General features: G+C 35.0%; 1 protein-coding gene and 1 long non-coding RNA gene across 14 annotated transcripts; both read right to left on the minus strand.

The window, feature by feature from the left end:
• Positions 1 to 3,691: 3,691 nt before the first annotated feature.
• Positions 3,692 to 4,685, minus strand: LOC106297525 (uncharacterized mitochondrial protein AtMg00810-like). The gene is made up of 3 exons (XM_013733749.1): positions 4,415 to 4,685; positions 3,962 to 4,353; positions 3,692 to 3,877 (listed from the first exon to the last, which is right to left on the minus strand). Exons 1-3 carry the CDS (start codon positions 4,683 to 4,685, stop codon positions 3,692 to 3,694), a joined length of 849 nt encoding a protein of 282 aa, XP_013589203.1.
• A 14,384-nt stretch (positions 4,686 to 19,069) lies between these two features.
• Positions 19,070 to 22,457, minus strand: LOC106300804. Of its 13 annotated transcripts, none has more exons than XR_001262089.1 (8): positions 21,373 to 22,457; positions 20,238 to 20,803; positions 20,066 to 20,170; positions 19,948 to 19,989; positions 19,760 to 19,821; positions 19,616 to 19,675; positions 19,432 to 19,482; positions 19,070 to 19,327 (listed from the first exon to the last, which is right to left on the minus strand). It is a non-coding gene; the product is annotated as an uncharacterized LOC106300804 (long non-coding RNA). The 13 variants fall into 13 exon arrangements; XR_001262087.1 differs by having other exon boundaries at positions 19,948 to 20,337; positions 20,402 to 20,419; positions 20,571 to 20,803; positions 21,373 to 22,456; XR_001262086.1 differs by having other exon boundaries at positions 19,948 to 20,337; positions 20,402 to 20,473; positions 20,571 to 20,803; positions 21,373 to 22,456.
• Positions 22,458 to 24,062: the final 1,605 nt, after the last annotated feature.

The following is a 24,062-nucleotide window of genomic DNA, read 5'->3' on the forward strand; positions in this document are numbered from 1 at the left end:
TAATGATTGCTTTCATATTATTCAACCAAAGACATTTGATGTTTGAGATATGTTAGCAAATGAGCATTCATCTAGACATAGAATTTGCTTAGAATTGTGTCTAGGCTTAAGGTCGATAGTTTGATTGATCATTTGTCATCCTTAGTTCGAAACTTGATCACCCAAGGTCTAATCCCTATGCCCATGAGTTCTCTTTTCCCTTAGTCAAGAAAGTATCATTCTGTTATTGCTTTTTAGTTTTAGTCATAGCTTAAAACTCGTCTAAATCATTGGTTGCACTTAGATTAAGTGAGTACTTGCATTCTCATTGCTTTGATATCCCTCAGAACTGGTTCGACAATCACTATACTACAACATTTGTCTTAGGAGCCTTGAAAACTCCTAACATCACGTGTTAAGGAAATATGATATAGATAGAGGACCTCCTTGTAATTACTATATTCTACATGTACCCTACTTGTACACATATGTATAAATACTGTAATCATCTCTGATAAATGTATTCACTCAGTCATAATATTTTTAAAGGGAGCTCAATTTCTTTCCCTTTGAAAAATAGAAATTTGATAAGAGTGATGAAGTAACTGAAAGAAAATATCTCTCTCTAAAGTAGAGAGAGAAAGCTCGATTTGTTTTGGCTTAACTTCGTAGCTTAAGACCCAGCGCAATTACTCGGTATAAATGTTATATATAAAAATAATTTTTATCTATTATTATTTATTTATATTCATTTATGTATTATATATATAATTAAATTAGATTAAACACATAAATCAAAACAATACATCTTGTTTATTTACGATACTTTTCTGATAAATAAATCAAAGCAATCATTTATTTTTTATTTTATATGATATATTACTAAATTTCAGTGACATAGACATAGATATATAGTATATTTTAATGTAAATATTTATTACTGAGAATTCACACTCATATGATAAACAAAAAATTTCTAATGTACGATTTTCTGAATACAAATTTCAAAATTAAAATATTAAGCTTTCAATACTTTTTCAATACAAATTTAGAAATTATCATATTTAAGTATTTTTATATGTTATATAGTTTAATTTTAAACTATATTAATATATAATATGAATGTCTAGTAAATGAGACTTCATATTCATATGATTTATGATCATTTGTATCTTGTCATTACCAAAAGCAAGTAAACCATTGATCACAAAAGTTTAGTGTGAGACAATTAACATTTTTAGTAATTTATAGTCGTTTTAAAAATTCAAAATATAACATATAAAAATTATTATTTTTATTAAATTGTTAATATGGTTGCTTAATATATTTTAATAATATAAAATTAAACCAAAAAAAGCTAAAATACAAAAATTAATATCAAATATTTATTATTTATAACCCTTAATTTTCATATATACGTTAATCATATTAGGCAATTCCGTAGCTTTTATTTAAGAAAAATGTGAGAATATTATTTTGTACATTAATTATCAATTTAATAGTTAGTTTAATAAAAAATATAATGTAAGTTAAGATGGACCAACATATTTCTCTAAAAATTCTGAATTTCATTTTCATGGTGTGACACGTAGCTACAAAACAATGTTGTAATGTTTCTCAATGAATATATAAGAGATTTTTCACACTTTGTTTATCATCCTCAACTTAAGAACAAAACCAAATTGGCATAATAGAGTACAATTTAGGAGCATTATTCTACGAAGAGATAGCCTCCTTTAAAAACTTACCTTGTGATCTTCGCGACATTGAAAGCCTACCATGTTTTCTACAGAAGCTTCTGTCAAATATTGTGAGATCAGCTCTAACCCACTCCATTTGTTACACCAAACTCCATTTAGAATAATAATTGCTTCAATCCTATTTTGTTTTCTAATTTCTAGCAGAATAAAAGGTAGATTTACTCTATAAATAGAATAATTCATTTTTATTTGTTTATTACTCTATTTTCATTTTAAAGTAGAGTAGGGTTGAAGTAAAATACAACTCTACTATAAAATTATTTTATTTTGGAAGAATTTTTTTTATATTAGAGATACTCTGAATATGTGCATGTAAGGTCGGCCAAAGTACAATATCAAATTTTTCGATAATTATTTTTGGGAAAAAATGGCATAATATAAATGGCAATCCATAGGTAAAGAACCAATAATATAGTAAATCACAATTGCTCAACATTAATAAACTTCAAACTACCATTGTAAAATGTCCTTTAAATGATGTAGGAATTACTTTATCAATTGGCTTAGCAAACAAGAGGACCAAAAACGTTAAGAGGTACATTTTGGGAAATTTTTCTGACATCTGTAAATCTTAAATTTTGATTTGGTGTAAACGTTCCAACTTTAATAAAACCTAGTGGTTGGCCCGAGATTCACGTAGAAAATTTGTATTTATGAAATATTTTATTTAGCACTTTTTTATTTAAAAAAGTTAGAATTTTTTTTTCACTAGAAGATATTTATATTAACGAAAGTAATATTACAACGCCGGCGGTTAAGAAAACCCCGGAAAAAGAGCCGGCAGACTAAACAATAGTCTCCAGAAACAGATGTCCATACATGGGAAACAAGAGGAGAAACATAGACAACTGAAACGCTTAGAAACATACACAAACTAGAACAAACAATGATTGACCAAAAGAAACCCAAACGGTTAAGAACAGCTTGCATGTCGGTGATAACAGAGAGACTGTGCGAGAGAAGACGATGAAGCCAATCTCGGCGACAAACCATCGAAGAACCCACCTATAATGAATAGCGCAAACAAATAAAACCATAGCTCCAAAACTGGTGAGACAGAACTTCGAGTTCCTAAGCCTTTGACCGGTAGAAGCGACGTCGGAGAGGTAACGACTTGAACCGCCAAGTTGGAGCATAACGAATGATTAGATCTCGATCAGATCTGAGAGGTAATGACAAGGAGCGGTTCAAAAACGACCATGGATTCAACCACACACGAAAAGTCGAGAAAGGCTGAAGATCAAACCAGAGACGAGGCAAAGAGATCTCAACACCAACATGCAAGATCAGACATCAAATTAGGGTTTTACAAAAACAGAACTCAATCATATCCGACTAGTTTATGCATGCACCGAGAAGCGATTAAAACACAGGAAGATCAAACCCCGCCTTCATCACTCAGGTATGACAGAACCTAGATCCAGATCTAGAAATTCTCTCTGATGAGTGAAAGGGAAGACATGAGAAACGAACTACCCAGAGAAACAAAAAAAACAAAGGATTTAAACCCGACCCCGGCTCTATGGAAGCAGCCGGAGTCAGAGGAGGAGAACTCAGATTTGAAAGATCTAGTGAGAAGGCAGAGGATTCTAGAGAGAGGATTTTGATCAAGGAAAAAGTTGGATTATATATTGTTTTATTGCTGTTAATTATTATTTTTTTGGATGATATTGTTAACTAATTATGTGATTGTTTTTATTTGTTAAAAACATTATTTGGTATTTTTATCATGTTATGTAGTAATACTGTAGTTATCAAGTCTCAAGAACACACAATATGAATCACAATAAGAAACTCTTCTTATTAATCTCTTTGAGGAAAATCACTCAAAACCTCAAACTCACAAACTCATAAACTCCACTCTCATTATGCAAACTCTTGCATATGTTTATATAGACCCACACTTATCCTAATCGCATTAGGATTTACATTTTCATTAGATAACTCTAAATCTAACTAGGATTAGATATCTTGCCAATCAAGTTATTCTCAAGTTTATCTCCAACATTCTCCCCTTTAAATTTGAGCTTAACTTGACTAACATCTTGAACTCCTATCAACTCTCTCATCTCCTTGTACTTGATCCTTCCAAGTGCTTTTGTCAAAATGTCAGTCTTTTGTTCATCCCCTGGTACATGCTGAACTTCAATCAAGTCATTTTCAACGCACTCTCAAATGAAATGATAACGTCTATGTATGTATTTGCTGCGTCCATGGAACACCGGATTCTTTGTCAATGCTAGAGCCGATTTGTTATCCACCAAAACTACCACCCTCTCACGTGTCTGATCAGTGATCTCTTCATAGAGGTCTTGAAGCCAAATCGCCTGTTTAGCCACTTTCGTTGCTGCCATGAACTCAGCTTCACATGCGGACAAAGCAACTGTCTCTTGCTTCTGAGAACACCATGTTATTGGACTGTCACCAAGGTAGAATACATGCCCTGCTGTACTACGCCCATCATCTTCATCTACAGCATGAGAACTATCCCTGAAGCCTCTCAGGTCGCCTTCAGTTCCTTGATTGAACATGAATCCATAAGACGTGGATCCTTTCAGGTACCCTAGGATTTGTTTCAGCGCTGCTCCATGTGACTCCATAGGTTGCTGCATATCTACTCAAAACACCAACAAAGTATGAAAGATCCGGTGTAGTATGAAGTAAATACCTGAGACATCCGATATTCCTTCTATACTCTTTCTCATATATGTTCTTCTCATTACTCGCCTTTGACAGACGCAGACCTTGGTCCATTGGTATTTGTACATCATTGCATTCATCCATCTTGGTTTCACTCAGAATCTTCTTCGCATATCTCTCTTGATTCAGAGTAATTCCTTGTTCATGTTGGCACACCTCAATCCCAAGATAATATGTTAACTTCCCTAAGTCACTCATCTCAAATTTGTTAGACATCCTTCTCTTAAACTCGGTTATCGTGTCCATACTTGTCCCTGTGACCAAGAGATCGTCAACATACACAGCTACCAGAAGAAGTTGATCATTTTCTCTACTTCTATACAACGCATGCTCTTTAGAACACTTAACAAAACCTAGTTGTTCAAGGACTTTGTTTAGTTTCTCATTCCATGCCCTTGGTGCTTGTTTTAAGCCATATAATGCATGCCTTGTTTAACTTGTACACCTTCTCTTCCTTTCCTTTGATCACATAGCCTTCTGGCTGAGAAACATAAACGACTTCCTTAAGATCACCATGAAGGAAAGCTGTTTTTACATCCAAGTGATGTACTTCCCACCCATTGCACGCTGCTAATTGCATGATGAAGCGGATGGTCTCAATGCGTGCAACTGGGGCAAATACTTCTTCATAATCGATCCCATGTCTCTGTATATATCCCTTTGCCACCAGTCTAGCTTTAAACTTGTTGATACTTCCATCAGAATTTTTTTTTTATCTTAAACACCCACTTCAATCCTATTGCCTTAGCTCCAATGGGAAGATCAACAAGATCCCATGTCTTATTCTTCTCGATTGAAATGATCTCATCATCACAAGCATCTCTCCAAACCTTTTATTCCTTTGCCTCACTGTAACTCCAAGGCTCATCGTTTAATAGCATCAACAATTCCTCACTATCGATCTCTGCCAATAGTATATAATCCTCTAGGTAGCTAGGCTTCTTGGTCTCTCGACTTGATCTTCTCAACATAACATCATCAACACGAGGCTCACTCCAAAATTCTGTAACGGAATCATCATCATTGTCTCCAATTTCAGCGACATCATCATCATCGTCGCTTATACCTCTGTTTCCAGAGTCTCCAAAAGCAATCTTAAACTTACCTGGGTCACTACTAACTTCTTTCTCCACTAACTTCCAGTTCCAGCCTTGACTCTCGTCAAAAACAACGTCTCTGCTCACTACAATCTTTCTGTTTGTTGGATCATATAACCTGTAGCTTTTGAGCCTGGATCGGTTCCCAGATGGACTAGCTTCCGTGACCTGTCATCCAGCTTCCTGAGGTGGCCACTGTCGATCTTAGCATAACCCAAACAGACAAATACTCGTATGTGCTCCACGTTTGGCTTCTTCCCTTTAAACATCTGATAAGGAGTTTGAGACAGAACCCTTGTAGCAACACGATTTATGATGTATGTAGAGTGCCTCACAGCCTCTCCCCACAAGTAGTTTGGAATGCTCATGTGCTTTAGGATGCTTCTTCTCATTCCTAGTAGAGTTCTGTTTCTTCTTTCGACAACCCGGTTTTGTAGAGGAGAGTAAGGAGCGGTTAAGTGTCTAGCTATGCCATATGTCTCACAAAACGCTTGAAACTCATGTAAACAGAATTCACCACCACGGTCTGTTCTAAGTGTTTTGATCCTTGCTCCTGTTTCTTTCTCAACAATCTCTCTGAACTTCTTAAATTTATCAAAAGCTTCTCCCTTATCTTTGAGAAGAATCGACCACATATAACGAGAATGATCATCAATTAGCACAAATATGTACCTGTTACTTGAAGGCGTGGGGGGGGGGGGGTTTAATAGGTCCGTATAGATCCCCATGTATGAGCTCTAGTACATGACTTGCACGATATGAAGTTGCCTTTGGGAATGTATTCCTTGCTTGCTTTCCAAGTAAGCATGAAGAACATTATTCTCGGCCGACGTCTACGTTAGGTATTCCAGTAACAAGCTCCTTTTTCATCATAGACTTCATTGAATCTTTCCCAATGTGGCCCAACCTAGCGTGCCATCTATCACCTTCACTAAGTACCTGTGTTTGTAGACACTTTGGCTTGGCACCTTCCATGAGAACTTTGTAAAGTCTGTTCATTGACCTTTTCGCTTTGGTGATCAGTTTGCCATCCTTATCATGTAAAGTAAGGTAATCACCTCGCATCCTTACGTCACAGCCTGCCTCAGTAGCCTGACCAAGACTAATGATATTGCTTCTCAAGTCAGGTATATAGTACGCATCGGCTAGAACCAGTTTCTCTCCATCTCCACTCACGAACAGAACCGAACCTTTCCCTTTGATATCGATGCGTGAATCATCACCAAAACGAACTTTCCCTGTGATTGTCTCGTCAATGGTACGAAAATAGCTTCGGTTCCCAGTCATATTGTTGCTTGCACCATTGTCCAATTACCAAGTATTCTATCCTGCCAAGTTTGTCTCAAAGTCTTGATGGTTCATGTTCCTTTCGTTGAGAAATATCACTTCATGCATCATCAGAGCTTCAGCTTCTTGTGTATATGTATCCTTAGCTTCTTGTGTTTCCTGCAATTTCAATAGTCGATCGGGACAGTCCATGGCAAATTGACCATTCTTATCACACCTGAAGCAGGTGATCTTTGAGCGATCGTGATCATAGTTGTAGGTATAGCGCCCGCGACCACTTCCTCTGTTATAGAACAGTCCTCCTTTGCCTCGTCCTCTGTAGTTGTTGCTTTCACAATTGTTGTTGTATTGATTCTTGTGTTGAGACTCATTGCTTGCGTACATCAGCTCTGTTTGGTTGTCTTGTGTATCTTCTTCTTCTTCAGCTACACGTTCCTCAAAAGCTTTCAAGCGACCTACAATATCTTCAAACGGTGTAATCTTTAGGTCGAGTACTTGCTCCAAGGATGCCACAATGTGTATGTATTTCTTCCTAGGAAGACTCTTGACGAACTTCTTAACAAGTTTGGTTTCTTCAATATTTTCTCCTAACGCAGCTGATTTGGATGAGAGTTCTGCCAATCTTCCAACAAACTCATCAATTGTATCAGTTTCTTTCATTCTTAGCCGTTCAAACTCTGAACTTAGGGTTTGTAAGCGTGCCTTTTGAACCCTATCTGCTCCCATGTGTCGTACTTTAATGGCCTCCCAGACTTTCTTCGCTGTATCTAGTTCTCCAACCTGTAGTATTAATGTTTCCGGTATTGATTGGAAAAGTAGCTCCAGAGCCATGTTGTTCTTCTTGACGTCGCCGGTCTCGGTTTCAACCACTTCCCAAACCTCATGTACCTTTAGCAAAACCTTGATCCTCATGGCCCAAACCGTATAGTTAATTGCGTTTAACATCGGGCAATGTATTGAGGAAGATCCTTCTCTTGGTTTCGTATATGGTATGAGGTTTCCCATTGCTTTCGTTTGCTCCAGATCGTGTCCGTAAGCTCTGATACCAAATGTAGTTATCAAGTCTCAAGAACACACAATATGAATCACAATAAGAAACTCTTCTTATTAATCTCTTTGAGGAAAATCACTCAAAACCTCAAACTCACAAACTCATAAACTCCACTCTCATTATGCAAACTCTTGCATATCTTTATATAGACCCACAGTTATCCTAATCGCATTAGGATTTACATATTATTTAGATAACTCTGAATCTAACTAGGATTAGATATTTTGCCAATCAAGTTATTCTCAAGTTTATCTCCAACAAATAGGTGATATGCTAACATATTATGTGTTTGTTTTTTTAATAGTGTGTTGGTGTGGGTATAATAGTACTTATTAGTGGTGGAGTGAGTTTGTAAGGTAATGCATATTGAATTTCAATAATTTTACATTTAAACATTTGTTGATTCTAAGGCTAATAGTTTAAGGGTAAAAATTAATATTTTTTCCAATTATTTGAACATTACTTTTTAAAGATGTTTTGTGCTCTCTCTCTATATTTTTACATTGAGCCGTCACCATCTATGCATTTCGTTTACCTTTCAGGTGTGCTGTGATTCTCACCATCACCGAAAAAGACTCACATATGTGCTCTTGTTCTTCTTCATCTTTTTTTCCTCTTCTTCCTTCGATTTCGGCTAATGTTAGGAACTACATCTCCTTGGGTTGGGTCAGTGTTTAGTTGTATTTGAAGTTGTTTTCCTCATCGTTAGCTTACCATCGATAGTCCCTTCTCGTCTTTGTTTTCAAGATATGGTTTTTGGGGATCGGACTTCTATAGCTCGAGGACAACTCAACGATTTGATGATTTCGTTTTGTCTACCCATCCATCTATGTTCCCTCATCTCGTTGCAGCTTTCATCGCTGTTTGCGTCTCTGTGACTCTCTCTTTCGCGATGTTTGTCACTCCAAGTTTGGATAGTGTTCTCCTCTGAGTATGCTCTGTAGATTTGGAAGATTGTTTTTGGTCTCAAGTCTAGGCTCTGGTTTCTTGGGGTTGGCTTCCGTTCTCCCTCACTCAGGTTGTTCTCTTCTTCCCTTGCTTCCCTTAGTGTAAGTGTGCGGTATTAGTCTCTTGGAGCTTTGGTCCCTTCTATCCAGTGCTTTGTGGTTCTTCACCGGTATATGTGTCTTCTTTGTGCTTGTTTAGTTTGTGAGGTGCTTCTTACCTCTTAGCTGGTGGTTGTGCTTATCTTTCGTTATGTATGTCTCTTCCTGCTTCGTGGTGATTTTTCTTTCTGTTGATTATTCTTCCTCTAACCCGCTTTCTTGGTTCTTTGCATTGGTCCTTGATCACACTTTTTCTTATTCGAGGGATTGCTTTATCTCAAGATTATCTTTCTACATTTTTCTGACTTTTGATTGTTCTGGCTAAGACACTCTATGATAAAGTGGGGTAAGTTTGTTTTCGTTCTTGATGGCCTTTGAGCTCTGGACCTTTATTGAGTTAGTGTTACTTTGGCATTTTTTCTCTGTGATTATGGAGGTTTTATGTTTAGATTATGTGTTCTCCTTTAGTTTGGTTAATATCAAGATAAATATATAGTTGTAAATGAAATAATGGAAAATAGTAAACAAAAAAATAGCCAAAGTTTATGTTATTTTAGTTGTGAATAAATTAAATATTTAAAATACATTTATATTTTTTTTACTTATTTCTTTATTCGTTTTTCAAATTTTTGAATAATAAAATAGATTATCAAACTTCAAATGATGATGTTTAGTGTGAGAAAGATTAGATATGACATAATTAGAAAATAGTGAACCAAATTGCAATAATCTAAAAGAAGAAGGATCTAAAATGTAAAAAGACAAAAAAGAGGACACAACAAATCCTCCTTCCACATGTCATAAGAAGAGAAAAATGTATACTTTATATAGATAGATGTGAATTATTATTTCCATGGTTCATATTTTTTTAATAATTTTTTCGGTTGAAATTATTTGATATTATGAAATTCAACCTTAGTTTTGTTGAAGTTAACTAAGTTTCATAGTTCAATTCTTAAAAAAAAAAAAAATTTAAGGCCATTTATCACTCAAACTTGATGTGATATGGATAATCATACCATAACAGAATAACCGACAAAACATACAGCCTTATGAAAAGATCGAGAAATTCTAGCTAAAAAATCAGCAGTCTCATTATGTCCCCGAGGAATATAGGATATCCTGAAATCATTAAATCTTCTCTTCAGTTTTTGTATCTCGTTTAGGTCCGTCAAGAAAGTCAGCCATGCCTGGGACTCATTTATCATCGCTATCAGGTCTTTACAATCAGTCCCAAAATGCTGACATGTTGAATGTTGTAACATGCTGTCCATTTCTCAGTTTAGCGCTTCCAGCTCCGAATGTGTTGCATGCTGGAAATCAGGGTGGGCAAGATGGTTGATGGGAGCTCGAATGGATCGACCAAAACGATGATCGGGTGGGCGATATGATTGGAATCAAGTTATAAACCTGAAACAAATGCAAAAGGTATGAGATACTGATGACAATAACAATAATAAGAGTAATGAAATGAAAGAAAAATGATAGATAAGGTGGAATCAAGCTGCTGGATGTGTATCACTCTCAGCTTGATCAAAGAATGGACTTGAATTGGATTTGCGGATGAAGGTTTGATTGAATCTCTCAATCTGATGGAATGATGGAACGAAGTTATTGTCTCTCTCAATCTGTGTACTGAGCTTGTTTGAATTGCACAAACAAACTAGACTGACGAAATCAATAAAAAAACAAAGAATCTCTCTTTGAATCCTAAAGACCGATATTTTATACAAAGAACAACTTTGATAAAACTGAATAAATTTTTTTTGAACTTTGTGATTGAGGGTGCTTTCTACAATGGATGACATTGAGCTTATATAATGCTCAGATACAAGACTCTAAACGTTCTAAAAAGATAGAATAAGAAAGAAATGAATCAAAGCAACAAAATCGGAAACTAGCTGTTGGAGAGATTGATGGGATTTTGGCTTGTCAAGGGGAGCTTGAGTAATCTTGAATCTGGACGGTTTAAGGGGATAAGAGAGATTCCTTGGGATCTTCTGGATGTCTTGGAAGGTGCTGATGTCGTGCATAAACTCAAAGAAAAAGAGCTGTTGGAGTTTGAATGCACGAATCTCCAAATAAGGCAGTTTTGTGTTAATGAGGATCCTCCTGATCCTATGTGGGCTGGTGCATAGGATCATAGAACTCTTCTGGCTCGTGCATAATGTCTTCTGAAGGCCTTAATTTAGTCTGGTTGTCTTCTGGTAGGAATTGATTGGCTTGGAAGAGATTAAACCGAAAGATTTTTCAATCTTTCCATATATGGCTCTGGTTTGGTTTAATGACTTCTTCAAGGATCCGCCTGATCTCCTGGGTTCTGGTGCAGCTAAGGACTTCTGGAATACCTTCTGACTGGTTGAAATGATCTCCTCATCGCCAATTCCTGGTTTGAAGCTGATTGAACTGGTTAGCTTCCAATTGAGGCGAGTGTAGAACTGGTTTGGCCGGTTCTGGCAAATTGATCATAACTTCTGATTTCCGTGTCCATTTTCCTGATCTTGGGCTTTATGGAAATATGAGAAGTCCCTCTTGAATGCTATTATGGTCTTTGCTTCAGGCCGCTCCTTACTTGAGCTTGAATCTCCTTCTAAAATCGGGTACTCGCAGATGGACAGGCTAAGAAACCTCTGACTTATAAAATTCATAACTTAATTCTCCGTGAATAGTTTGGCCCGATTCTAATAGGCATGGACTCCTTCTTGAGTGTAGAATCCATAAAAAAAGTAGCCTCATGATTTAAACCCTCCTGGTTTGTAAGATATGACATTTTTGGTGCACGTATGTCCTGGTTGGCTCCTTGGCTGGTTGAGTAAGGCCTTGGGCTGGCCTCTGGTTCAGTTGCTGTTCTGATGACCGCATCATACCCTCCCCCTTGACAAATTTTCGACCTCAAAACTGGATAACCTGCACCAAGATGGGGCAAGTCAGCGTTCATTCTCTTTTGAGAGTTTAGAGTCTTTCCTTGATATAATTTTGGTTTAGTGATGCATGATGCATCTGGTGGCTGTTCTTTGGAAAAATTTGAAAGGATCACACGCCTCTGCTATGTTTATGGCCATTGCATCTCTTGTGGACTGGATGGTCTTTCAAATTTGTGGTGGCCACGTTTCTGATCCTCATTGTAATTGATCCTCCTAGCAATATAAGATAATCTGGTAGGATTTTTTTGAAGCTTTCTTCTTTGTAACCTGAAAAATTCTCAACTTTCTGGACAAAAAGCAAGTACATTATATCTGTGTTTGGACACTGATAAAAATAATTTGAAATTTCCAGACTTACATTGATAGCTTCCACAAGTTGAAGAATGATTTTCTTCTTTGGACAACTTGTTTTTGTTTGCTGCCTTCTCTGCAACTTTTGACTTTGGTTTTTATGAATTTCTTCTTGTATTATTCCTGGATCAAAACTTTTTGGCAAAGACAAATGCATTATACATGGATAATCAAGTGTCTTGGACGTTTTAAGATCAGAGAAACTTACCTTAAGCCTTGGCATGTGAACACATTGTTCAACACTAGAATTCCACTTGTGAGGTGGTTCATGGCTGGGCTTATGGTCTGGTTCTTTCCTTGGAACTTCAGTAAGCATATAGCTTTCATTTGTTCCCCCTATACCAAGAGCAAAAACGTCAGCCCTTGTATCTAAAAGTGTTGTTTGATACTTACCTTGGTGTGATACTTTGACTACTGGTTTTGCTTCTTTAAGCAACATGGACTGCATTGTGTCTTGAACCAGCTTCTGGTCCATCACAAGGGTGATGCCTGGGGGTTCCTCTCCTTTGAATTCTTGTTTCTTAAGTCCTGTTACAACACCTTTTGACAGAGACAAGTGCATCACACAATAATTTTGAACCAATAAATCAGATTGAATAAAACTATCACTTTTCATAGATAAATCTCTTTTCTTTTCTAGTGATGTTTCTATCAATACTTGCTTACTTGGACAAAATACAGCAAAGTATCCTCTTTGATGAAATCTATAACTTGTCTGATCATTTAAATTTTTAGAGTTAGAAGACTTGCCTTGGCTTGTTGCCTCTTCTTTGTTTTGGTTTGGAATCTCTTTATTCCTTAGATTTAAATCATGGACTGCTTTTGATTCCAACAAGGATGTGGAGATCGTGTCTTTCTGGACCTCAGGACCTGTCTTAACATTCTTGGACAAAGACAAGCGACTCATACCAGTGGGAGATGATTTATAAACAAAATATAGGACTTACCTTGGCCTTTTCTTGAAAAATCGGTTTGTCTGATTTTTCTTTGTGTCTGGCCAATGTGTCTTGGCTGACAAAGTTATTCTTCTCCTTGGCCTTTGGGACCTCATAAGGCTGGTATTGATCATATAAAACCGTCAGCCTCTGGTTTGGCCGAATCTGGTCTTGATGTATCAAGCTTCTATGGCCTCCTTTTGGTACATCTCTCTTTGCCTCTTTAAACCCATGGTTAGAGAACCTCCTTGGGTACCTTTCTCTAATATCTGGTGATGGTGATGAGGATACATACTTCCTGATCATGACCCATTTAAGATCTTCCCAGTTGGTGACAACCTTTTTTGGACTTTTACCTTGTGAACAATCTACTCTTTTCCACCATTGGTATGCCTTTCCGGATAATTGTTTGATGGCCTGAGCTAGCCTCTCATTCTTTGGCAAGCCTTGGTATGAAAACAAATCATCCATGGTTCTTTCCCATGATAAATAATCATCTGGCCAGCTACTACCTGAAAAAGAATAAATCTTAACTTCATTAGCAGATTTAAATCAAGATAAGAATGAGTTAAGTATTTATGAGTTGAAGAAGTATGGTATGGGGTGATCCATGAAGGATCTGGTGGCTTGGGCTCAACATAGCCAGCCTATGGTGCATCTCCAAATCTTCTTTCTCCATGTGCTGGTCATCTGCCTTGTGGCTTATTTCCTTTTCCCAACTGAGCAATCTTATCATTGAGCTCTTGTATAGCTGCTAAGTGTTGGCTCAGTCTGGCCTTCATGGTTTGGCAATGTTCTTCCTCTGTCATTGCTTCCTGAAAACAATCTCTAAGAGCAAGTGAAGATATGGGAAGTTCTGGTCGAACCAAAATAAGTAACCAAAATGCAATCTATTAAAACCAAACCGAAAATATGCCAATGTGATGAAATCAATTATGCAAAATTATTTTTCTTTTGGTTTTCTCAATGAAAACACGAAATGAATCAATATGGAATGATATTAAACAAAGATGGAAAAAGCATATTAACAATGATTTTTTGTTTTTGAATTTTCTTGATATGCAAACAATTAAACAACCAGTATGAAAAATGATATAAATTATGTTGTTAATAACTTTTTTTTTAATTTTATTTATGTAAGAATGAAATGAAAAGAATATGGAATGGTGATAAACACAATGAAATAAATATGAAATGCAAAACTAACACTTATATATTTGTTTTGAATTTTCTTATACAAGTAACCGAAAATGGAAACTAATATGTATGCTTGAACCCAAAATGATATAAAATAAGCTGAATGATTTTTTTTTTGAATGCAAATAATAAACTTATGAAACAAATATGGTATGCACGAAATTAATAAAATACTATGCATTTTTATTTTTATTTTTATGCAAGATTCAAACAAGAACAAATATGTAATGCATATTTTTTTTTTTAATGAATGCACAAAATCTAAAAATGGAGACTGGAGCCGGGGCAATGAATGCAAACAACTAGACAAGAATTTCAAAAGAATTTAGTGGATCAAACTAGACAACTCCTTCTTCAATTTTCTTTTTTTAAGAACAATAACAATGCAAAAACTATTTTTTTAATGGATTTTCGGTTTATGAATGGAAAAACAAATGCAAGAAATTATGAATGATGCAAGAATAGAATGACCTGATTCAGGAGTTTGAGCTCTGATACCAAATGTTGCAGGCTGGAAATCAGGGTGGGCAAGATGGTTGATGGGAGCTTGAATGGATTGACCAAAAAGATGATCGGGTGGGAGATATGACTGGAATCAAGTTATAAACCTGAAACAAATGCAAAACGAATGAGATGCTGATGATACGAATGAGATGCTGTTGATAATAACAATAATAAGAGTAATGAAATGAAAGAAAAAGGATAGATAAGGTGGACTTGAAGTGGATTTGCGGATGAAGGTTTGATTGAATCTCTCAATCTGATGGAATGATGGAATGAAGTGATTGACTCTCTCTATCTGTGTAGTGAGCTTGTTTTATTTGCACAAATAAACTAGACTCACGAAATCAATAAGGCAACAAAGAATCTCTCTTTGAATCCTAAAGACCGATATTTTATACAAAAAACAACTTTGATAAAACTGAAGAAAACTTTTATTAACTTGTTGATTGAGGGTGCTTTCTACAATGGACGACATTCGGCTTATATAATTCTCAGATACAAGACTCTAAACATTCTAAAAAGATAGAATAAGAAAGAAATGAAACAAAGCAACAAAATCGGAAACTAGCCGTTGGAGAGATTGATGGGATTCTGGCTTGTCAAGGGGAGCTTGAGTAATCTTGAATCTGGACGGTTTAAGGGGATAAGAGAGCTTCCTTGGGATCTCCTGGATGGCTTGGAAGGTGCTGATGTCGTGCATAAACTCAAAGAAAAAGAGCTGTTGGAGTTTGAAAGCAAGAATCTCCAAATAAGGCAATTTTGTGTTAATGAGGATCCCCCTGATCCTATGTGGGCTGGTGCATGGAATGAACTCATAGAACTCTTCTGGCTCATGCATAATGTCTTCTGAAGGCCTTGGTTTAGTCTGAATGTCTTCTGGTCGGAATTGATTGGCTTGGAAGAGATTCAACCAGAAGATTGTCCATATATGGCTCCGGTTTGGTTTAATGACTTCTTCAAGGATCCGCCTGATCTCCTGGGTTCTGGTGCAGCTAAGGACTTCTGGAATACCTCCTGATTGGTTGAAATGATCTCCTCGTCGCCAATATCTGGTTTGAAGCTGATTGAACCGGTTAGCTTCCAATTGAGGCGAGTGTAAAACTGGTTTGGCCGGTTCTGGCAAATTGATCATAACTTCTGATTTCCGTGTCCATTTCTCCTGATCTTGGGCTTTATGAAAATCTGAGAGATCCCTCTTGAATGATATGATGGTCTTTGCTTCAGGCCGCTCCTTACTTGAGTTTGAATCTCTTTCTATAGTCGAGTACTCGCAGATGGACAGGGTGAGAAACTTCTGACTTGTAAAATTCATAACTTCTTGCTCCCTGAATAGTTTGGCCCGATTCCAATTGGCCTGGACTCCTTCTTGAGTGTAGAATCCATAAACATTATCCTCGTGATTTAAACCCTCCTCGTTTGTAAGATATGTCATTTTTAGTGCATGTACGTCCTGGTTGGCGCTTTGGCTGGTTGAATAAGGCTTTGGGTTGACCTCTGTTTCAGTTACTGATCTGGTGACCGCATCAGAATGCAAAGCGGATTCTCTTCGTCTTTGATTTCTTAACCCATAAGTTATGTGTGTCCAAAGCTATCTTCCAAACTCATCAACATCCACTAAAGATTGATGTAGAGATCCAATAATCATCTATCACTACAAGAAATATGTACATTGTTAGCACTAAAAATATAACATATTAGATGTTTGATAGCTAATGCATAAATGCTATATATACGTCAATCATCATAAGTACCTTCTCTACGATAGGATTTTTTTGGTATGCTACGATAGATTCAGATACTATAGCATTTACTCGAATGATGTCATTTAATTTATTATAGCATCTCTACTTTTTGTCAAAAATTGATTATAATTCATATTTTGTGCCATGATTGATCCTTCTGCAATAGCAATTGGTTATTGCTACTATATTTGAGCCGTAGCCGAGCCATCATTATTATATTTATTTTGTATCAATTAGATTTATATTAAAAAAATATTCAAGATATTCATAAAATAATTGTTTATTATCACAAGTGTTAGTAACAAACATGAAATTTACAAGCTTTCGGATGGGAAAAATGCATATTTCAACCTGAACTTTATCCATCGTGCTTATTCCTACCTGTACTTTGTAATAGTGCATATTTCATACCGAACTACATAAAAACTCAAAAAATACTACATGAACTTTAAGCGTTGTACCTTTTCCTTCACGAATTTTACAGTAGTGCATATTTCATACCGAACTAAACAAAAATTCAAAAATACTACATGAACTCTCAAAATCGTGCTTATATATATATTGATAATCAAAGCTGTTAGTCATCCGTTAATTTATCAAAATTATGTCATTTTGGAATTTTTTTTTTAAAATTAATTGTGACTGTGACTGAATCATTGGGAAAAGTGTTTATTTCAACATGAACTTTACCCGTCGTGCTTATTTCCTCCCAAACTTTGAAGTGGTGGGTATTCCATACCAAATTACATAAAACTCTAAAATACTACATAAACTTTAAGTGTTGTGCCTTTTCCTTTCTGAAATTTATAGTAGTGCATATTTCATACTGAATTAAACAAAAAATTCAAAAACACTACATAAATTCTCAAAATTGTGCTAATATATATATTAATCGTCAAAGGTGTTATTCAACCATTAATCTATCAAACGACGTCGTTTTTTATAAATTCTGTAAAATGTAAAATTTAAAAATAATAATAAACTCTCAAAATCGTGTTTATATATATATTGACGTCAAAAATATTAGTCATCCGTTAATTTATCAAATGATGTCATTTTAGATAAATTCTGTAAAATTAAAAATTAATTTTTGGAAGGTTCAAATTCTCATACTGGTGGACAAGTAAGATCAGATTAATTACTAGACCAAAGTAACTTTCTTGTATAAATTTGAAAACAGTAATTGATATTTAAGTTTTAGTTTAATCAAATAAATATCAAATTTTTATTGTTTCAGTTTTATAAAAAAAATATATAATCATTTATGTTTTAATTTAACTTTAAAAATCATTATTTTATAAATTTAGACCAATTATTATTAATTTAAATATTTACTTTATAGTATTACTAAAAATTGAACTATATTGCAAAATTTTAGAATTTTGTTTGCATTTAGATCAGGGGCAGAAAAAAATTGTTTTTGATAAATTCTGTAAAATTTAAAATTTGAAAATACTACATAACGAATCTGAAAGTTTATGTAGTATTTTCAAATTTTAAATTTTACAGAATTTATCAAAAACAATTTTTTTTTTGCCTCTGACCTAAACGCAAACCAACACAAAATTCTAAAATTTGCAATATAGTTCAATTTTTAGTAATACTATAAAGTAAATATTTAAATTAATAATAATTGGTCTAAATTTATAAAAAAATGATTTTTATAGTTGAATTAAAACATAAATGATTATTTTTTTTTTATAAAACTGAAACAATAAAACTTTGATAATATTTATTTGATTAAAATAAAACTTAAATATCAGTTACTGTTTACAAATTTATACAAGAAATTTACTTTGTTTTAGTAATTAATCTGATCTTACTTGTCCACCAGTATGAGAATTTGAATCTTCCAAAAAATTACTTTTAAATTTTACAAAATTTATCCAAAATAACATCATTTGATAAATTAACGGATGACTAATATTTTTGACGTCAATATATATATAAACACGATTTTGAGAGTTTATATAGTATTTTTAAATTTTACATTTTTACAGAATTTATCAAAAACGACGTCGTTTGATAGATTAATGGTTGAATAACACCTTTGACGATTAATATATATATTAGCACAATTTTGAGAATTTATGTAGTGTTTTTGAATTTTTTGTTTAATTCAGTATGAAATATGCACTACTTTAAATTTCAGAAAGGAAAAGGCACAACACTTAAAGTTTATGTAGTATTTTAGAGCTTTATGTAATTTGGTATGGAATACCCACCACTTCAAAGTTTGGGAGGAAATAAGCACGACGGGTAAAGTTCATGTTGAAATAAGCATTTTTCCCAATGATTCAGTCACAATCACAATTAATTTTACAAAAAAAATCCAAAATGACATCATTTTGATAAATTAACGGATGACTAACAACTTTGATTATCAATATATATATAAGCACGATTTTGAGAATTCATGTAGTATTTTTAAATTTTTGTTTAATTCAGTATGAAATATGCACTGCTGTAGAGTTCGTGAAGGAAAAGGCACAACGCTTAAAGTTCATGTAATATTTTTTGAGTTTTTATGTAGTTTGGTATGAAATATACACTATTACAAAGTTCAGGTAGGAATAAGCACGATGGATAAAATTCAGGTTGAAATATGCACTTTTCCCCTTTTCTGACCCACGGAAACTTTCAGTTTCTTAGACAAGAGATATCTAAACTAGTGACATCTACAAAAAGCTTAATTACCAAGACTTCGGTTGTTGATGCCAACAAACTACCTCTTCTTTTCATAAGAATCGGGACCTGCAGTAAACCCAAAACAAGACAATAATCAGAATCCAGAACTATGAACACAAAGTTTATAGTAAGCATAACGTTTAAGACAAAGAGGGTCATGAAAACCTTACTGTAAGGAAGACATTCACTCCTTGCTAAAGCTTGATTTTGACTCCATTTTACTGTAAGGAAGACATTCACTCTTTGTCATTATCAGTACTAACATGTATATTCTTTTAGGTTGCTTAGACAGATTATGCCAAGATCCCAAAAACTGAATTAAACAACTTTTGGGTCTGTTTCGATCGAACATACCTCAAGACAATTCTTCCAAGCGATAACGACAAAGTATAGCCTCTTATAACTTGAAGAACCCTGAGAGAACATGGGGGCTTAAATAAGCAATAGTGAAAATTTTAAATAAAGAATCTGAAGAAAGAACAGAAAAAGAAACTTAACTGATTAATAGAGCAGTGCGTTGGAAGAGATTAGTCAGGATGAGACATGGGTACTCCCTCTTCCTAACAAAAAACATAATGTCACTTAGATGATTTGTCTGTGTAAATGTGACCAGAAGTTGGCGAGCAATATATTGGCTAGTTTCGATTGTCCGTCACCATTACACTGTATGAAGGAAAGAATCTCACCTGCAAATTCCAGTCATCACAGTGGAACTGTTTTTTCTCTGTCTGAAACAGGACAAACAGGAGCAATGATTAGAATCAAACACCAAGAAGGAAGAAGATGTTTGACAAAGACGATTACCAGAGAAAAAAAATAGATGTTTTTAACACAATATTCGACGCAACAATACAACAACTAGTGGAAGTTTGTCTATATCATCTCACAGAAGAAGACCATAGTAGCATTCTGCAGAGTCCATGTAAAATTAATCAAGAACAACCTGTTAAGAGACTTGTGTCTAATCTATCAGTACCAGTGAATTATGTATACTTGCGTAGATAAAGTTTCCAAACCATGGACCTTCAGCCCCGAGAATGTTTTGCGCCAAAACAGACTCCATCCAAATTTCAGACCTTTATGTTCAACTCTAGTTGTTAACCATAAAAGACAGTGAATAAAGTGTAATCAAGTTCATACCTTAAGGATCTTCTTCTTCTTCTTATTCAACAAAGCAAACACATAATTCTTATCATATACCAGGAAGCATTTCTAACAGCCTCCACCAATGGTGATGTCAGCAATCAGACGTTCAAAAACTAGGGTTATAGCTAAAGTTTGTGAGGAAGATTCGAGATCGGAGACAAACCTGAGGGGTTAGAAAGCACGATTTGGTGTAAGAGAAGAAGAGGCTCTGGTTTTGAGAAATTGAGAGAGACAAGTGAGGGTAGAGCGGGGACGAACAAGTCCGCTTCTTCTTTCGTCATCTCCGACACCACTCCGCTTCTTCTTCTGTTGTCTCCTCTTCTTCCTCTTGCCATCTCCAAGCAACGTCTCTCTCTCTCTCTCTCTGACCTTTTGATATGTGTCCAAATCGAAAGTCTGAACAAGAAAGAAATCACCTTATAAAGGAGCCACCGGGACAAAAATCCTAGATCTAGGAAAAAAAATTCAGATTTAGAACCAGAAAACAATGAATGGATAGATCGAACACCATGCCCAGCAAATTAGAATCCACATTAGGAATGATGTATGAGTCACCCCATCAGTTGGTTCCTTTGCTACTTTGATGTGGTTGTATGAGTCATCCTTCTGAATAGTTTATAGTTACTTTTTTTTTTTTTGTAAAGATACCAAATTATCCATGGATAAAAATCTATCTCAATTTACAAGTCTTCAATATTTTTCTTCCTCCAAAAAAAGATAATCCATGGGACATATTTGGATGAGAGGGTATAGCGGCAAGAAGACAATGCTTAAGTGGACATTCAAAGATAGCATGATTTACAGACTAATAAAGTTCTCTACATCTTGGACAAATATCATCACGTCACATTTGGAGACGATTCAAATTCCTTGTCACTACTACATGTTGTGACGATTCAAATTCCTTGTCACTACTACATGTCATGTGATTAAATAAAATAACAGATTTTTTTAGGAGCATTTACCTTCCAAGTGCCAAGCAAAGGCTTTGAGTTTTCTGATACTCGGTTTTGTGTAGATAACATCTTCTTTAGCCTTGAGTATATGTATGGCAACCCATTTCCTGACTTAAATGTATACAGACTGTTAGGGAAAATTAATTCAAGAGCAAGAACCTTCGTGTTAGAGCAGGACGCCGATCTCTTTGTTATGGGTTCCAGCTTCCAGGTTCCGGCTTCCACGTCAGATGATTCCTCTTGTCTCCTAGTAAAGAAGAAAACTTACAGACTCAAAAATGTCTAGCACATCGAACACTCTCGCCCTGCTAAAAGAAGGCCAATTGACAACTCCCCCGCGCAAATTACAAACCAAAGCACGGAGGCAATCAGATAAGGCTCTAATCTTAAAATATCTGCAATCAACGTCCACATAGAGAACGATGGCTAGGGTTGAAATTTCTTATCGAAACTTCATTCACTTCAAAGAAAAAAAATATTATTTTCTCCATTCATCTCTACGCGGAATCTCTGTGAGGATTTTACAGTTCGTGTGAGGATCGAAACAGAAACTACCCTCGAACCCAATATTCCTCTTGGTAGAACAAATATTGATCAAGTTAAAAACAATCAACAGAACCTCCCCCCCACCTCCCCACTTCTCGGGAAAGCACCAGCAGGCCCATGATGTGGCATACCAAAATTGGGGTTATTTGGAAAAAATCTATCCTCAGTCAGCATACGACTTCGGGCAAAAGTGACATAATGGGAAACCAGCCCGCAATTTTTGAAGAAAATCGAGTGTTTGCACAGAAACCTAGGCTTTGCCCGCTCCAAGGATTTGATAGCTGTCAGAGCCTACAATCGTATCTTGCCAGGAACGTTGAAAGACTGACGAAGAGTGATTAAAGCATCGTCCATCATCTTTAATCGAACGTGAGGGACAAAAAGCTCTCTTTCTTGAATCTTGATGGTTGTGTGTCTCGCCATGTGAGAGTAGAGAAATAGAAGAGGAAAAGTCCATTAATTTTCAAGAAAGTAGGAGATATCGTTAACGGAGACGTTGGAGTATAAATAGATGGACATAAAACCTTGAGGTCGCAGAAGTTATTAAGAACATGAGAACTCGCACCACCCATAAATCTCAAAAAAATAAAACCAAATATTCGGTGATTGGATAAGAACCATCCGATTTCTATAACCATAGATCAAACGGTCATAATAAGCTTTGGGTCTTGTCAAATCCAAACTGACAGATGATGTGCTGGTTTATCTGCCCTTCGAGACGTCGTATCTGATAAAATCAAATCCACGTTGGAAGATTACCTCGAGGAAGACACCATTGATCACCTCTAGTGTCTCCGCCAATTAAAGATAATAATGTCACTTAATGGGTTAGGGGCAACTATTAAAGCAAAGATTTATCACACAAATCCAGCCTATTAAAGGCCTAATCAAAACAGATTGAAATGGCAATGAAGACACGATCATTCAGCGAAACCCATCTATTCATGCCTAAAGGCTTACCTCGCAGCCCGAGACAACGAGCTTAGATACACAAAGTAGTTGGAACAAACTGAGAATTATAAAAACACAAGACCAAGATCATTATTGATACTCTTTTCGACTTACTCACCCAATATCTAAAATACTTCCTTCTGAATTGTTTTATCTTTTGTTTTATTCTCTGTATTTATTACTCCATCTATTCTTGAAAGTAAGATTTTTTAGAGTATGCACGCTTATTAAAAATTTAATAAATGTTTATAATTTAATTTATTTTTTACTTTCTTATACACTTTCTAGGGGTGTTCAATCCGGATATCGGTTTGGTTTCGGTTCGATTTTTTTCGGTTTTTCGGTATTTCGGTTAGTAAAATATAACTACCATTCTAAATCCATATTTACTTCGGTTCGGTTCGGTTTATATACCGTCGGTTTTCGGTTTATTCGGTTTTATACCAAAAAACATAATTCTTTATTTTGGGATCATATTATATGAATTTTAGAGTCTTGTTGTTAACACATTTATTTATTAAAAAATATTATAAGTTTAAATAAAAGAACAAAAATAAAAAATGTTTCTATCATCTAATAAAATAATCAAATCTATAATTAAAATCAAAGCTCAAAATTTTGATAATAAAAACAAAAAATAAAAAATAAAACAGAAGCACGAAGCACAAAAAATAAGTCATTATATTCTATTAAACACGAAACTCTATTCGTTTATAGATAAAAAAAATTGTTGAAGAATTTCCACTAATTGTTATCATCAAATTTATAATCTTTATTTCAATTTAGTCAATGCTAAATTAAAGCAAAAAGATCAAAAGAAGACTAAGAAAATAAGAAACATGTTTGCGATGAATTGTTATTTAATTATAGTTCAAGTGTTTTACAAATCAGCACTATTTTATTACTGTAAAAAATATGGTAATAGTTATTAGCAAAAAAATTAACTTATGATTTTCATACGTTGTTATAAAATATATACATATTTACATGTTTCTATTTTTTGATCGGTTTTATTCGGTTTATTTGGTTTTATCGGTTATATACCGAACCATATCCAAGTCCTACGGTTTTTTAAAAATCATATCCATTCGGTTTGTATGGTATATACCAAATCCAAACCATATTATCTATTTCGGTTTGGTTCGGTTCGGTACGGTTTGATTTTGCCATATTGAACAGTCCTAACACTTTCCAATAACTTT

This window comes from Brassica oleracea, chromosome C6 (genome assembly GCF_000695525.1).
Source record: "Brassica oleracea var. oleracea cultivar TO1000 chromosome C6, BOL, whole genome shotgun sequence".
NCBI classification, from domain to species: domain Eukaryota; kingdom Viridiplantae; phylum Streptophyta; class Magnoliopsida; order Brassicales; family Brassicaceae; genus Brassica; species Brassica oleracea.